The sequence below is a fragment of the Naumovozyma dairenensis genome, chromosome 3, assembly GCF_000227115.2.
Source record: "Naumovozyma dairenensis CBS 421 chromosome 3, complete genome".
NCBI classification, from domain to species: Eukaryota; Fungi; Ascomycota; class Saccharomycetes; order Saccharomycetales; family Saccharomycetaceae; genus Naumovozyma; species Naumovozyma dairenensis.
In genome coordinates, this window is record NC_016481.1 from 463,765 (window position 1) to 478,407 (window position 14,643).

The 14,643-nt window shown below is 35.1% G+C and overlaps 8 protein-coding genes across 8 annotated transcripts; 5 read left to right on the forward strand and 3 right to left on the reverse strand.

The window, feature by feature from the left end:
- Nucleotides 1-1,301: 1,301 nt before the first annotated feature.
- SSZ1 (ribosome-associated complex protein SSZ1) lies at nt 1,302-2,930 on the reverse strand (the record flags this gene model as incomplete). The annotated part of the gene is made up of 1 exon (XM_003669063.1): nt 1,302-2,930. The coding sequence occupies one exon, from the start codon at nt 2,928-2,930 to the stop codon at nt 1,302-1,304; it is 1,629 nt and encodes a 542-aa protein (XP_003669111.1).
- Nucleotides 2,931-4,229: 1,299 nt separating this feature from the next.
- NDAI0C02090 (HAD family hydrolase) lies at nt 4,230-4,964 on the forward strand (the record flags this gene model as incomplete). Its single annotated transcript, XM_003669064.1, has 1 exon — nt 4,230-4,964. One exon carries the CDS (start codon nt 4,230-4,232, stop codon nt 4,962-4,964), a length of 735 nt encoding a protein of 244 aa, XP_003669112.1.
- A 674-nt stretch (nt 4,965-5,638) lies between these two features.
- NDAI0C02100 (HAD family hydrolase) lies at nt 5,639-6,388 on the forward strand (the record flags this gene model as incomplete). Its single annotated transcript, XM_003669065.1, has 1 exon — nt 5,639-6,388. One exon carries the CDS (start codon nt 5,639-5,641, stop codon nt 6,386-6,388), a length of 750 nt encoding a protein of 249 aa, XP_003669113.1.
- Nucleotides 6,389-6,673: 285 nt separating this feature from the next.
- On the reverse strand, nt 6,674-8,788 carry NCP1 (NADPH--hemoprotein reductase; the record flags this gene model as incomplete). The annotated part of the gene is made up of 1 exon (XM_003669066.1): nt 6,674-8,788. The coding sequence occupies one exon, from the start codon at nt 8,786-8,788 to the stop codon at nt 6,674-6,676; it is 2,115 nt and encodes a 704-aa protein (XP_003669114.1).
- A 597-nt stretch (nt 8,789-9,385) lies between these two features.
- On the forward strand, nt 9,386-10,105 carry SRB2 (Srb2p; the record flags this gene model as incomplete). The annotated part of the gene is made up of 1 exon (XM_003669067.1): nt 9,386-10,105. The coding sequence occupies one exon, from the start codon at nt 9,386-9,388 to the stop codon at nt 10,103-10,105; it is 720 nt and encodes a 239-aa protein (XP_003669115.1).
- Nucleotides 10,106-10,302: 197 nt separating this feature from the next.
- Nucleotides 10,303-10,808, forward strand: VMA10 (H(+)-transporting V1 sector ATPase subunit G; the record flags this gene model as incomplete). Its single annotated transcript, XM_003669068.1, has 2 exons — nt 10,303-10,305; nt 10,458-10,808. 2 exons carry the CDS (start codon nt 10,303-10,305, stop codon nt 10,806-10,808), a joined length of 354 nt encoding a protein of 117 aa, XP_003669116.1.
- Nucleotides 10,809-11,266: 458 nt separating this feature from the next.
- On the forward strand, nt 11,267-13,270 carry MSC7 (meiotic recombination directing protein; the record flags this gene model as incomplete). Its single annotated transcript, XM_003669069.1, has 1 exon — nt 11,267-13,270. One exon carries the CDS (start codon nt 11,267-11,269, stop codon nt 13,268-13,270), a length of 2,004 nt encoding a protein of 667 aa, XP_003669117.1.
- A 180-nt stretch (nt 13,271-13,450) lies between these two features.
- RRF1 (Rrf1p) lies at nt 13,451-14,167 on the reverse strand (the record flags this gene model as incomplete). Its single annotated transcript, XM_003669070.1, has 1 exon — nt 13,451-14,167. One exon carries the CDS (start codon nt 14,165-14,167, stop codon nt 13,451-13,453), a length of 717 nt encoding a protein of 238 aa, XP_003669118.1.
- Between the last annotated feature and the right edge of the window lie 476 nt (nt 14,168-14,643).

Here is a 14,643-nt window from a genome sequence, read left to right on the forward strand (position 1 = left end):
TTGAGTCTAGTTCTTCTAATAATTTTGCTGCATGCTTTTTCCTACGCTCTTCAAGATACATTCTTGCCTCTTCTTCTACATTTGGGGTCTCTGAAAGATCAGCAGAGCCATCAATAGTTTTTCCACAAGCGATGACCCGGGTCAATAAAACGTAATATAAGGTATTTTTTAATTGCACGGCTTTTTTTATAAGGTTAATATTTTCTTTATATCATTGTTAATCTGAAACATAAGGAAGAAGAAGAATATCAGAAAAATGTTGGAAGAAACCTCTGGAAAAGGAAGCGGTATTCTTATAGGTTGTTTTTTTTCAATAATGACTTGCATGCTTTTTTGGTTTGAAGATGTTTTTGATCCTTAATGAAACCACAAAATAATATCGCCGGTTTATGATTTTTATCTTTAAACAAAACCCAGTTGTTATACAATTTGGGGCCAAGGATGCAACTGCGCTGTCTCGTTTCGGCATCGTTCCCTTTTGTGTTGGCGTCGGCCAACTCCGAAATTTTCTACACAATGGAAATCCCGCCAGCTCGTTGGACGCAGGCCTGTGACGGATAGGATTTTTGGTCTATCCTAAGCAATTTTGGGCCTACCCTACCTTTTTTCAATCCCCGGTGAAAATCTTCAATCCAGTCCTAATCCTATCCTAACCCAAAGTCTATCCTAATCCAATCCATTTTTTTATTATATAATTTATGAGAAAATATTATAAAAATCATATTATACGACTACTATTTTTCATTTTTTTTTTCAATCCATGCCCCAAACCATGGCCAGAATAGACCAACCCTGTTCTCAATCCTTAAAATTTGATTTCTACCCTACCTTTTTTTCAAAATTTTCGCGCCCAATCCTTGCTTTTTCAATCCATTAATCCTAATCCGTCTCAGCCCTGCCTGCAATGGACGCGCTTGATAGATTTTCGGACTTTTGACGGTACAATAAAAGTCCCCACTGAACAACAATGTTGTTAGACTTGAAGTGGAGAGAGACTGCTCGGCACATGCTTATTCAATCCACCTGACGGCGGAAGTTGTTAAAAGGTTAGAAGTAAACATAGTTAGTAAAAACACAATTGTATCTGCTTATTGTCGTTCGCATAAATAAAGGCAATATATTAGCATACGGATAATGTTGTTTTTTGTGAGGGCTTATGAAGTATTATTTGTCTGGATTTATGAGACTTATCGTTCATATTTATATTGTGTAATGTTGAATAAATTACGTAGGTTTTAGATTCTATATACGGACCTTATATGTTACAAATGTTGAGTTCATTATCTTTATTTTTATCATACTTATAATTCGCCCTTAACAACTTGGTTAGTCTTTAAATCTCTTGCACTAACAGTCAATTTACCATCTTTGTTAATATTGAAAACAAGTTCTAAACCACTTTTGACACCCTTGATACCTAATTCCATCAATTTGGTAGATAGGGTGTATTTCTTTTCTCTAATAACTTCTGGTTCATCATCTTCATCGGACCATTCACTTTCATCTTCATCGGCTTCTTCATTGGCTTTCTTTTCTGCTGGATCAACAGTTCTTTCTTCAATAGTGGAGTCACCTTCGTAAACACCGATCAATAGATCACCAGAGGCCTTCTTCAAAGTTATTTTCTTTTGAACTGGATAAGAAGTTTCAGCCAATAGGATTGGAACAAAGTTACCTTCACTGTCAACTAAACCAATTGGTTTTTGTAAATGTAAAGTGTTAACAATAATTGGTTGTAAAGCTTCCTTCAATTCATCTTCATCATAGTCGGCAACTAATCTAGCTTGTAAGGCAGCACCAGAAGCAGCTAATTCATTTGGATAGTTGGATGCATTAGCATTGCTTGGACCTAAAATTTCAACAGATTCAGGTAAAGTATATTCTAAGTTAGTGGCTAATTTTGGAGAAAATGAAACACCACCGGCCAATAGGACAGCGTCAATATCTAATGGATCTAAGTTAGCCTTCTTGATAGTGGAGTTGATGAATTCACCAAATTTACCGAAAACTTTACTGGCGACTAATTCATATCTCATTCTGTTAATAGATGTATGGTAATCGAAACCGTCAGCTAATGAATCAATAGAAATGGTGGCAGTAGTAGCGTTAGATAACGTCTTTTTGGTGACAATAGAATTAATTCTTAATTTAGCTAATGATCTAGCATTTTTTCTTGGGTTAGTTTTAGTCTTCGTTTGGAAATCCTTTGCAAAGTATTCAATCAACTCAGCATCCAAATTGTCACCACCTAAGGTGTTATCATGGGCAGTAGCCAAGATGGTGAAAATACCACCACGAATAGCAAAAACAGCAGCATCTGATCTAACACCACCAAAATCAGCAACAACAACGTTACAATCTTTTTCGGATGGGAATTGTTCAATGTGTGCTAATAAGGCAGCAGATGGTTCATTAATGAATTGAACAATCTTCAACCCGACTTTATCGGCAGCAGTGGATAATGCGTCCTTTTGTTCAGTAGTGAAATTGGTTGGAACCGTTAAGACAGCTTGGTTAACTTTTTGACCGATATAATCTTCAGCAGCTAACTTTAGTCTATTTAAATGTCTAGAAACAACTTCATCAACGGTTAGTTTTTCTTCTTTACCTTCACCCTTAGCAATAACGAAACCAACTTTACCGTCGATTTCCACAGCTGGTGCACTGTTAGCACATCTGGAAATATCACATTGATCGAATGGTAAACCAATGAAATCACGGAAGTTAATGATGGTGTTTGTTGGGTTTCTAACTAGTTGTTGTAAAGCTTGACCACCATGGTATTCGTCTTCACCGACGTATGATAGAACAGATGGGATGGCACGTTCACCATCTGGGTTAGCGATGACATCGACATCATTTTTTGGGTTAATGTAAGCAATAGAGGAAGAAGTGTTCCCGAATGAGATACCAATGACCGGAGAAGACATTTTATTGAGCGAAGTTGGTCAGTTTCTTTAAAGCAAAATTAGAACTTGTAGGAAATAAATAAAGGTTATTGTTATAGCTTTTTAAGACTCTTTAATAACTATTCTATCTTCTACAGATTTCAATAGCCAGGCCATCTAATCTATCTAAAAATTTTCCATACGCTCAAAAATTTTCAAAAATTGGTGAAACCCACACATTTTGTACGTGTAACACGATGTTTGTTTTGTTCCCTTCAGAAAATTCTAAAATTATTCCCCACAGGAAGGAATATGTTTGTGTCGCGGGTTTTCGCACGGATCCTTCAGAGACGACAGATAAAACATTAGAGAATATAGCATTTCGAAAAAATAATACCCAATACTTTCCTGCTTGAAAGCAATCCAAAAATATCTTTAAATTTATCATGACATAATCACAGCACCATCAATGGAACTAGAAAATTCATTGAAAACTTCAATAGAGTGCAGTAAAAGGAAAAAATAATGTCGGAAAATAATTCACAAAACGAAAAGTATAGCTCTGATGCTGACGTCAATGGTAACAGAGAAGAAAGTTGTTTGGGATATATGGCAACAAAAGAATTTTATTCCAGTTGGGAAAAATTAGGTACAATAATAGTGAGTTACGAAAAGGAAAAGGAGCTTACAAAAGCTCAGTGGGAGGGTTTCAAGCAAGAAAGGAAGAAGTTGAGAGAACAAATAAGGGATTTTAAAGAGAGAATAAAACTGTTGGAAAATCGGATATGTCAAGTAAAAATGGAAAGAGACAGCCGGTTGGAAGAGCTCAAGTCTGAAAATGATCGTTTAAAAGAGGAACTACGCTATTTCGGGCAGCCAGATGGTAGTCCTCAAGAAATACAATGATGTAATACTTTAAACATGGAGAACTGTCTACCGTACTAATTCGAAAATAAATATATTGAGTGAATTTACCGCGCTATCTTGCAAGACTTTGACACAGTGACACTTCTAAAATATCAACTGTTGAAGCAACTATCATCATATGTTCCGCTACGAAAAAGCGCATTTGAATATTTGTTTTTATGATCTACGGTGAAATCTAAGTCAAATACACCGTGTACAGTCTTTTATCAACCTTATTTATTCACGGGAACCAATTCAATACGTGGCATAGGAGTCATACAATTCGTATATACTTTTCCTATAAAATACGTAACGTTAAGTAAATGTTTCATGGAGCTATTATGTTGAACACTCATTTGAGAATGACGAGTTTCGAAGTGATGTCTTCATTGGTTCGAATTTGAAAGAAGAGGAAGGAAAACTAATAGTACAAGCATGGCTTCCTTTACAGTTGATTTCTGCTTATTTGATTTGGATGGTACAATTGTAAGTACCACAGTTGCTGCGGAAAGCGCATGGAAGAAACTATGTGCAGAATATGATGTCGATCCGGAAAAATTATTTAAATACTCTCACGGTGCTAGATCTAATGAAATCATGGCAAGATTTTTCCCAAAATTAGATAATAGTGATAATAAAGCAGTTAAAGAACTGGAACTTTCTATGGCCTATGATTACTTAGACACCGTCCAATTGATTCCCGGTTCTAAAGATCTGTTGATTTCATTGGATAAAGAAACTGGGTCTGCAAAGGAAGTGGGACAAAGAAAATGGGCTATTGTTACTTCAGGTTCACCGTATTTGGCATATTCTTGGTTCGATACCATCTTAAAGGAAATTGGCAAACCTGATACCTTCATAACAGGCTTTGACGTGAAAAATGGGAAGCCGGACCCAGAAGGTTATGCTAAAGCTCGAGACCAATTATGCGAAACACTAAAACTTGATAAAGAGAAAGCAAGATATGTTGTGTTTGAAGATGCGCCTGTGGGCATCACCGCAGGGAAGAAGATTGGTGCCATTACTGTTGGTATTACCTCTACGTATGATAAGGAAGTTCTATTTGATGCGGGTGCCGACTTTGTCGTTGAAGATTTGACTCATGTCACGGTTAACAAGAACAACAGTGACGGTATTATAATTGAAATTTTCGATCCAGTTCGAGAATGAAGAACTTATCTATTATTCTTGCCTAGTTAGTAGCATTTTTTAACCAATGCATCATATAAATAGATTAAATGGTTTTTTTGACTTAAAAAAGGTTTTATTTTTTCTTCCCTACAGGTTTGCTCAAAGTCCATAAATGCATACGTACATATGGCTCGGCCAAGTTGTATAACAACGTACAATACATTACTAGCGGTAATACGCACGTACGTGCTGCACCAAACTTGCACCAGCAGATACATACGTATAATATCTATTTAAGATGACCTATAATATAAAATAATATAAGCTGTCACATTAAAAAGTGACAAAATAAACCTCAGTGTCTGTTTTCGGATTGTTGTTTGCCGAACAAAAAGGAAAAAAGGCGGACGGACCCATGCCCCGCACGTTTATATATATTTCTGTGACGTACACTGTGACATTATAAGAGGAATAATAAAGTGCCTCGAGGAAGCAAGAATCTGTTTCTCGAGGTACGTACGGCCCTGTCAGCGATCGAGAAAACTAAACTAAAATTACGTAACGACATTTTTTTTCACATATATAATATATGGACTTAGCAAGCATCCCCAGATTTAAGATAGTATTGACAAAACCATCCTGTGTCTAGATACCATCTCCCACGAACCAAAACAACAAGAAAGTAGCCTCGACTATTTATTTGCAAGCAAACAATGACACAAGATAGAAACTCAAACAAAGTCAAAGTAGATTTTTGTCTGTTCGATTTAGATGGGACTTTAGTCAACACTATCAAAGCCAGTGAAGCAGTCTGGAGAAACCTATGTAAAGAATACGGCGTGAACCCAGAAGAGCTATTCAAACATTCCCACGGTTCCAAAACAGGTGAAATCCTAGAAAAATTCTTCCCTGCATTAGATAATACTGATAACAAAGCAGTTAGAGATTTAGAAATCTCCATGGGAAGAGATTATCTCGATTCTGTTTTCGCCGTGCCTGGTGCCAAAGATCTCCTTCAACAATTGAATATCCCTTCACCTGACACCACTGAAAGAAAATGGGCTATTGTGACCAGTGGCTCCCATTATATCGCCTTCGGTTGGTTCAAGTCTATCTTGGGAGATATTGAAAAACCTGATGTTTTCATCACTGCGTTCGACGTGAAGACAGGGAAACCAGATCCAGAAGGTTACGCAAAAGCTCGTGATCAATTGGCTGAGAAGACTTGTCTAAAGACAGCCACTGATCAAATCAAGACAATTGTTTTTGAAGATGCCCCTGTAGGTATTCTTGCCGGGAAGGCAATGGGTGCTCTAACTATTGGGATCACTACCACTTTCCCTAAGGATGTCCTATTCAATGCCGGGGCAGATTTCGTCGTGGAAGATTTGACACATGTTAAGATGCTTAAGAACGACCAAAATGGGATTGTCTTGGAAATTAATGATTCCTTGTCAAGATAGGTAACGCAGAAGAGAAGAAAAGTATAGACTAGAGTATATGGCTTCTTGGAGCCGGAAGTGTGCTGTGAAAGGCTTTAAAAGTAGCTACTTAGTGTAGCGAAAGTATGGATGTTTCATGTTCTAAAAGAATAATAAAATATATTTTATATGTGGTTGTTACGTAATGTTAGTTTGATTTATATACAGAGTATATCAACAAAGGGAAAAGAAAGAAAGATTGGAGTTTTCCTTCAACAAATATAGCAAAATAGTTGTAAGTTGTTTCATCATGAGATTCTTCTTTCCTTACCAAACATCTTCTTGGTATCTTCCTGTAGTCTTCATTGCCTTGACAATTTCAAGCGCATCTACAATGGAAATATCTTGATAATGAGCCAATATTTCAACTATTGTAGTTTGAACATCTTGAGCCATCCCTTTAGCATCCCCACACACGTAGATGAACGCACCACCTACAGATTGATCGTTCAATAATTTGAATATCTCTTCACCATATTCTTTAACTTTATGTTGAACATAAACTTTCTTGTCCCCGATTCTTGAATGTGCGACAATCATTTCAAATGAATCACCCAATTTAGAAGCATATTGTGGCCATTCTTCTTTATACAAGAAATCATTTTCATTTCTTGATCCATAAAACAAGAGGTGTTTACCAAGTTTGATATTATCAGGATTATTTTCCATGAATTTAACGCGCTCACGAATAAATCCACGGAATGGCGCTATACCTGTACCGGGTCCAATCATGATGACAGGTGTCTTTGGATTACTTGGCAATTTAAAAGTAGAACGACGAATATGGATCGGTAATTTAAAATGTTGATATAAATTCCTTGGTCCGTCTAAGTCGTAATGAACAGGTAATAACTCGGCATCAGCATTGTTACTATTTTGAACGCGTTCTATATTTCTTAATAAGTTAGTAGTTACACCTAAGGTTCTTTCATTAGTCAATTCATTTATTGAGTCTTCAACGATTGCTGTGATATGAACAGTTTGTCTTTCGCTTAATGATGAGGATGAAATGGAGTAATAACGTGGTTGAAGGCGTGGTAAAGTTTCTATAAGGAAATTCCATGGTACAGAATCCCATTTCACATCTTTCGCATCATCGGATAAATATACTAAAGCATCAGCAATATTATAATTTTTAAATGTAATTTCTTGTGCGAATTTCAATTTATCTTTTGACAATGTGATTAATTTTTCCTTGATGGATTCATTTGGAGCAAATTGAACTAACTGACTTATAAATTGTCTTGAAATAGGACCAGTAATTTCTAAATAGTGACTTATTGCGGTACGGATAGTAGTTGGGGTTAAAAAGGGCGCTTTAACTGTATTATCTAATGGAGTCAAATTGAAAATTAAGTCACCATCTAGATTGAATATAGATAGAAACTGATTGACTTTTTCAATGGCATTAGATGGCCAAAAGGCAACATGATCCCCAGTAGAATATTTCAAATTGGAACCAGAAATATCTATTTCGGCATGTACACAGTTTCTGTCTAATTTGGAATCGCCAATTTGTTTAATTAATTCTTTAGAGAAAGTTATTGGTGCAATATATGGATGTGTTTGATCAAAGGGACCCACTTGAATACCTTCTTCATTGAACGATATCCCGTTCTGTTTTCCTGCATTTATTGGTAAATACTGTAAAGAAGGTTCACCTAATGATACTGTATCATTAATCTCATTTAAAATTTCATACTTAAAGGATGGTTCGAAAGTTTGATCATGTTCATCTAAGTTCAAGACGGTTTTCAAAGCTTCCAAGACAGATTCAGTCCATGAGATATAATCTTCATCAGTGGTACCAGAACCATCATCAGCCTCACCGAATGGACCCAATAAATTTGCATTAGCACCTTTCAAGTATTTAACAGCTTTCTTTGCAGCACCATTGAAGAATTCGTAAGTAGAATTACCCAAGCCAAACATTGTAAATTGTAAATTGGTTAATGAATTATCCTCATCATCAATTTGAGTGGTAAGGAATTGTTCAAAAGAGAATGAACCATCTGGGAAGTCACCTTCACCATAGGTAGAGATAAAAAATGAAATGACAATATTAGAAGGTAGTTGGAAAAGGGAATCATAATCATAAGATTCAATATCTGCGCACATAACTTTTAATCCAAATTTTGAGATCAATTCTTTGGAGAATTTCTTAGCATAATCTTCAGCAGTACCAGTCTGTGATGCGTATAATACTAAATAATTTTTGTTCATTTCCTTTAGGACTTGGAGTAAATCACGAGAACCAGATGAGTTGATGGCCTTTAATTCGTCATCATTAGAAAAGAATAAATCCTTTATTGTTGCTCTATGAAGATATAGTGCTACACCGAAAAGCAGTGCCAAAAAGACAATGACGTCGATTGTATCCATGATTCTACTTCTACCTTAAAGGGTTCGGTATATTTGAGCAATGTAAAGTTTCTTACCACGTAATATACTCTCAAGTACCTGATGTATCATACATAAGAGTGATCTTTTAAGAATCCTTTAGTCAATGGCAGTCAGACCATGTCAACTAACTAACCCTTCTGGGGTGTCTTCTGCCAGACAGAATTCTGGTGATACTTTCTCGACTAAAATTTCCCAATCACGGTGCATCCACACACCACATTCAAGCTATGAGAGACAGACCATTGTACTACTCCCACTCTTACTACTTAACATTACTAGACCATCTGCCATAAGTAATGGAATGACATTGTCAGCTATATGTATGTGATGATTATGGATGGATATATTTTGCATATCTTCCAAGGGGAAACACTTTAAATATCACCGTCGGAAAACTCTAGAACATGACTTCACGAAATCCCAGTCAAAGCAAAACAGCGTATGTATGTTTTTGGTTTCTTTTCATGAATTTTCATTCCAATTTTTGACATCTTGTTCAAATATTCTAACTCATATAGCCTAAACATGGTATATATATATTATTCCTTGTCTCTACATTGATATAGTGTGATCTTCATGGAAAGAGCTACCCCAGCAACATTGACTGAATTTAAAGATGAATTATCAAATACATTACTCAATATCCTCGATACATGGTCTATAGATTTTAAGACTTACAGGTCTACGACAAGCGGAACCTCCACCGCAATCCAGGAGAGTAATTCTAATTCCAAATTGATGTATTCGATAACGTTGTCGCATCAGAATAATAAGACCGTTCTAATCAAGAATGACACTAAGATTGCCATGATTATGGCTGCATCAAAAAACGAGATACCTACAGAATTGATATCCAACGGATGTATAAGTGATACAAATCCAATTCCCATTGACGTTTTATTGAACAATAAATTATCTAACCTATGGACTCAAAGACAATCAATAAAAGGTACAGGTGGTGAAACATTTCAGACAACAAACAAATTATTGATTAGGGTTATTAATTTGTTTTCATCCACTGGGTTTAAAGGATTATTGATTGAATGTGAGGATCAATCCACCGATGGGATAACGAATGGGAGTCAAGTCTTTCATACAAATAATAAGATAACTTTCCAAGAAAAAATACAAACAATCACTAATATCTTGACAAAATTGTCTACTCCCACTTCTGTGAAAGCACCCACCACCACCACTACTACTGATTACAAAATATCGATGGATTCACTAAACCTAGACCATTCTGATTATCTAGGTGACTTGGGTTATCAGTATGTCCGAGTTCTGGAGTTTTAAAGCTCTACGTACAGTTCATCCCCAGCGTAAGTGTGGTGCACGGAGTGTGTTACCGGCTGCTCTTTTTAGTAAATTGAAATAACGTTAACGTTATATATATAATATGTAACTATAAAGACCATAAGAAACAATGAATTATATATTTATCGATTTTTGCACTACAGAGTGGTAAGTAACGAAGTCGAATATCTATTATAATGGTATGTTGCTTCTTCCTAAGCTCTAAGATAAATATATTGTTTTTCTGTACTAACACGGTGAATTATCAATGGTTGCTTCTTCCCGCACCTCTTATGGCATTCAATCTGGCAATGGGGGAAAGTTCAATCAACTAAACTCACATTCAATATAGTCTCAATCAACAAACGGTATAGCCACTTTATTACAAGCTGAAAGGGAGGCTCATGACATTGTCTCTAAAGCAAGAAAATATAGACAAGATAAATTAAAGCAAGCTAAAGCTGATGCGGCCACAGAAATCAATAATTACAAATTACAAAAGGATAATGAATTAAAGCAGTTCGAATCTCAAAATGAAGGAGGTGTAGACTCTTTAGAGAAGGAAGCTTCATCAAAAGTTCAAACAGAATTAGACGAAATTAAAGAAATCGCATTTCAAAAGAAACAAGATGTTATCAACTTATTAATCGAAGCTGTCACCAAACCTTCAGCAGAAGTGCATGTCAATGCAGCAATCGCTTGAACTTCATCATTATTGTCACTAACTTACTGGTTCCCTGCATATGATAACATTATCTGTGTTTTTGCGAGTTCCGGAATATCCCATACATTCTCTTCATAATTACTTCATATATAATTTATACTCTCCAAGATCCTTGGAGTATAACTATAAACTAGTTCTAAACTAATCTCTCAAACCACATATTCCAAGTTTAATCACTCTCGTATGTACATTGAAGATTTTAAACGAGTTTAAGATAAACCGAACGAAAGTTTATATAACGCTTTAAAGGATTTCTTTCAAACGTTTGGACAACAAGGAAACCGATATTACCCATGACCGGTACATTCATTTCGTGTTATGACTTAATGTACCATCAAGATATATAAAGGAAAAGGAATTCAGCTCTAAGAGTAGTCTACTTTTAGCAAAAGTTTAATAATAATTTCCTCTTTATTCTTGGTAGATTACAACGGCAAATGACCAATATATATCTGAATCCAGATATGCTATATCATATAAATTCCACAGTGCAGTATTATATAACAGAATGGTTCAAACAGCAACAACTACAATTCGAAAATGATCCAAGAAATTCTAACTACATTTACCGTATTGTCCAATACTTTTCAGAGTCTTCAACAACAACATTAATATTGACGTTCGTTTCCCTAATATTCTTCTATAAATGGCTTTTCAATCAATTCACCCCTAATGGTAAGATTAAGCCCGCCAGATTTACCATACCAATTCCAGATGCTGTTAGACCAAATTGGAAAAGTAAGAGATTATTGAATCCATCAATTACAATTGAACAAGATTCTACAATAATTCAAAGTTATTGTCCTGCCACGGGCCAATTATTAGGTCAATTCAAATCAATGACCAAATCACAATTAGATGAACAAATAGAGCAAGCTGAAAGAGCACAAATTGAATTTGGTAATTCTTCCATGGATAGAAGGTTCAAAATATTATTGACACTGCATGACTTCATTATAAATAATCAAGATTTAATTACAAAAATTGCTTGTAGAGATTCAGGGAAAACGAAATTAGATGCATCTATGGGTGAGATCTTGGTCACTTTAGAGAAGATTTCATGGTTACTTAAGCATTCTTCCAGGATCTTATCACCTTCTAAACGTTCTGGACCAACTAATTTCTTTATGAAATGGTACAAGAAGGCAGAAATTAGATATGAACCATTAGGGGTAGTAGCTGGGATTGTATCATGGAATTATCCATTCCATAATCTTCTAGGTCCTATAATAGATTCTATCGTTACAGGTAATGCCATCATTATGAAATGTTCAGAACAAGTTGTATGGTCATCTGAAATATTTATTGATTTAGTTAAAAAGGCTCTTATCGCGTGTGATGAAGAACCAAATTTAGTTCAGTTATTCTATTGTTTACCACCCTCCCCGAACTCTAATGATGATACAGCCAATTATTTCACATCAAGACCACAATTTAAATCTCTAACTTTCATTGGAAGTCAACCTATTGCCAAACAAATTCTTAAATGTACGGCAGATCCAATTACCCCTGTTGTAGTGGAATTGGGTGGTAAAGATTCATTAATTGTGTTGGATTCATTCGCATCTTCAGATTTGCAATCCTTATCATCTATTATTATGAGAGGTACATTTCAATCATCTGGACAAAATTGTATTGGTATTGAAAGGATAATTGTGAGTGCCAAGCATTATGAGAAATTAACTCAAATACTTTCTGACAGAATTACATTTTTTCCATTACGCCAAGGTTCGGACATTGATTCACAATCTTCTTCTTCTTCTTCTTCCTCGAGACCAAATCCCTTAGATATAATTGATATGGGTGCCATGATTTCAAATAACAGATTTAAACAGTTGGAGGAATTAGTTCAAGACGCTGTAAGTAAAGGTGCCAAATTAATATATGGTGGTACTCCTTATGTTCATCCCAATTATCCTCAAGGCCATTATTTCAAACCAACTTTGTTGATAGATGTTACACCTGAAATGAATATTGCTCAACAGGAGGTATTTGGTCCTATTATGTGTGTTATGAAGGCTCGTGATACAAATGATTGTGTTTCATTAGCGAATTCTGCACCATTTGGTCTCGGTGGTTCTGTTTTTGGTAAAGATCTTGATGAATGTAATTATGTTGCTAACCAATTAAAGACAGGTAATGTTGCTATTAATGATTTCGCCACATTTTATGTTTGTCAATTACCATTTGGTGGTATTCATGGTTCAGGGTATGGAAAATTCGGTGGTGAAGAAGGGCTATTACGTTTATGTAATGCAAAGAGTGTTTGTTATGATAGGTTTAGCTTTATTAAGACTCAAATTCCTCCACCTTTAGATTATCCCATTAAGAATGACAAGAAATCTTGGAATTTTGTTAAAAGTTTCATTACTGGTTCTTATACTACTTCCAAATGGCAATTAATTAAATCACTGCTCTCCTTAGCTAAGGAATCTAAATAATGATAGAATTTCAAAGTAAAAATAAAAGTAAATGAAAAAGTTTATATACACTCGCTGCAACGCCTATATACTATATATAAAAGATAGAATGAGTAACATCCATAATATCACGAAGGGAAAAAAGAAGCCTTGAATATACTTTAAATGTTAGAAAAAAATATCATGACATGATTATTTTTTTCAACTATTTTTGAATTGTTCCTGTAATTTTACAACATATTCTTTATGTAATTTCTCAATATCTGCAATTAATTTCCTATCGCTATCATTTTTCTTTTGAATAGCTTTCAGTTTCTTCAAGATATTATTTCTAATGAAACCTAAAGAAACTTTCAAAGAGGAACTTTTGTACTCTTCGAAATTTTTCTTCATTTCTTTGATTATTAATTCACGAGTCTCCGTTGTCATTGGTGGTAGTAGAACTTTTAATTGTTGATCATTATTTGGTATTCTTTCTGGATTCAAATTCAAACCCGAACCTAATATTGTACTGATTACATTCTTAGTATCCTTTGGATCAAATACAGTAATTAATAGGGAATGAGATCCCTTTGATGAAGTTGTCGCAACATCAATAAATTTGGAACCATTAGGTAGTATAAGTTTGTCAAAGATCTTGGAGTTAGATTTCCCTTGCCTTGTTTCATTAATTTTCTTTTGATGTAATTCTAAAGTTTTGTCAAAGTGTGTTTTAGCTTCTTCTAAAAGGTCGATATCATCGTTTGCTGTCCCTGTTGGTGAATTGGCGTTTAATCCTATATCCTTTGTGAGTTTCGATTTGCCCTTACTAGTATTATTATGTTTTTTTAGGTAAAATGGAGTTACCGTAAAAGAACGAGTTAAGAAAGTCGCTCTCTTTAAGACAGGCAATCGAATTACTCTGCTCAATATCATCATTGTTGTTTTTTTTGATTGGTATCTCTATGTTTGCGTCCGTTCTGCTTTAGCTCGATACTTCATTTGTTTTAAAGGGATCTTCTGTGGAAAATGATGCTCGAGTTATTTATGAGCTCCGATATGACCTTTGTTTCAGACTACAATTTTGAACAAAAGTTTTCGGGAATAAACAAATATTCTATCATTTTTTGTAATTAGGAGAATAATAAGGTTCTTGTCAACCCTAGTGTAAGATTGATTCAATCGCTCGGTTTATAGACATAAGGATGGACTAGTATAAGCTGAACACTAGTTGCACGCTGATCAAGTATAACGATCATATGTGACATGCCGAGTTTGACGACCTTTTCAAGAGAAATTTTATGATTAATTATCACTTTGCAACGGAGGCTACTTCAGAGAACGTTACCAAAACTTAGAACCTTTGGCTGTTCACGTTAATATGCTCTCAGTCTATTACATGAACTAAAATGTGA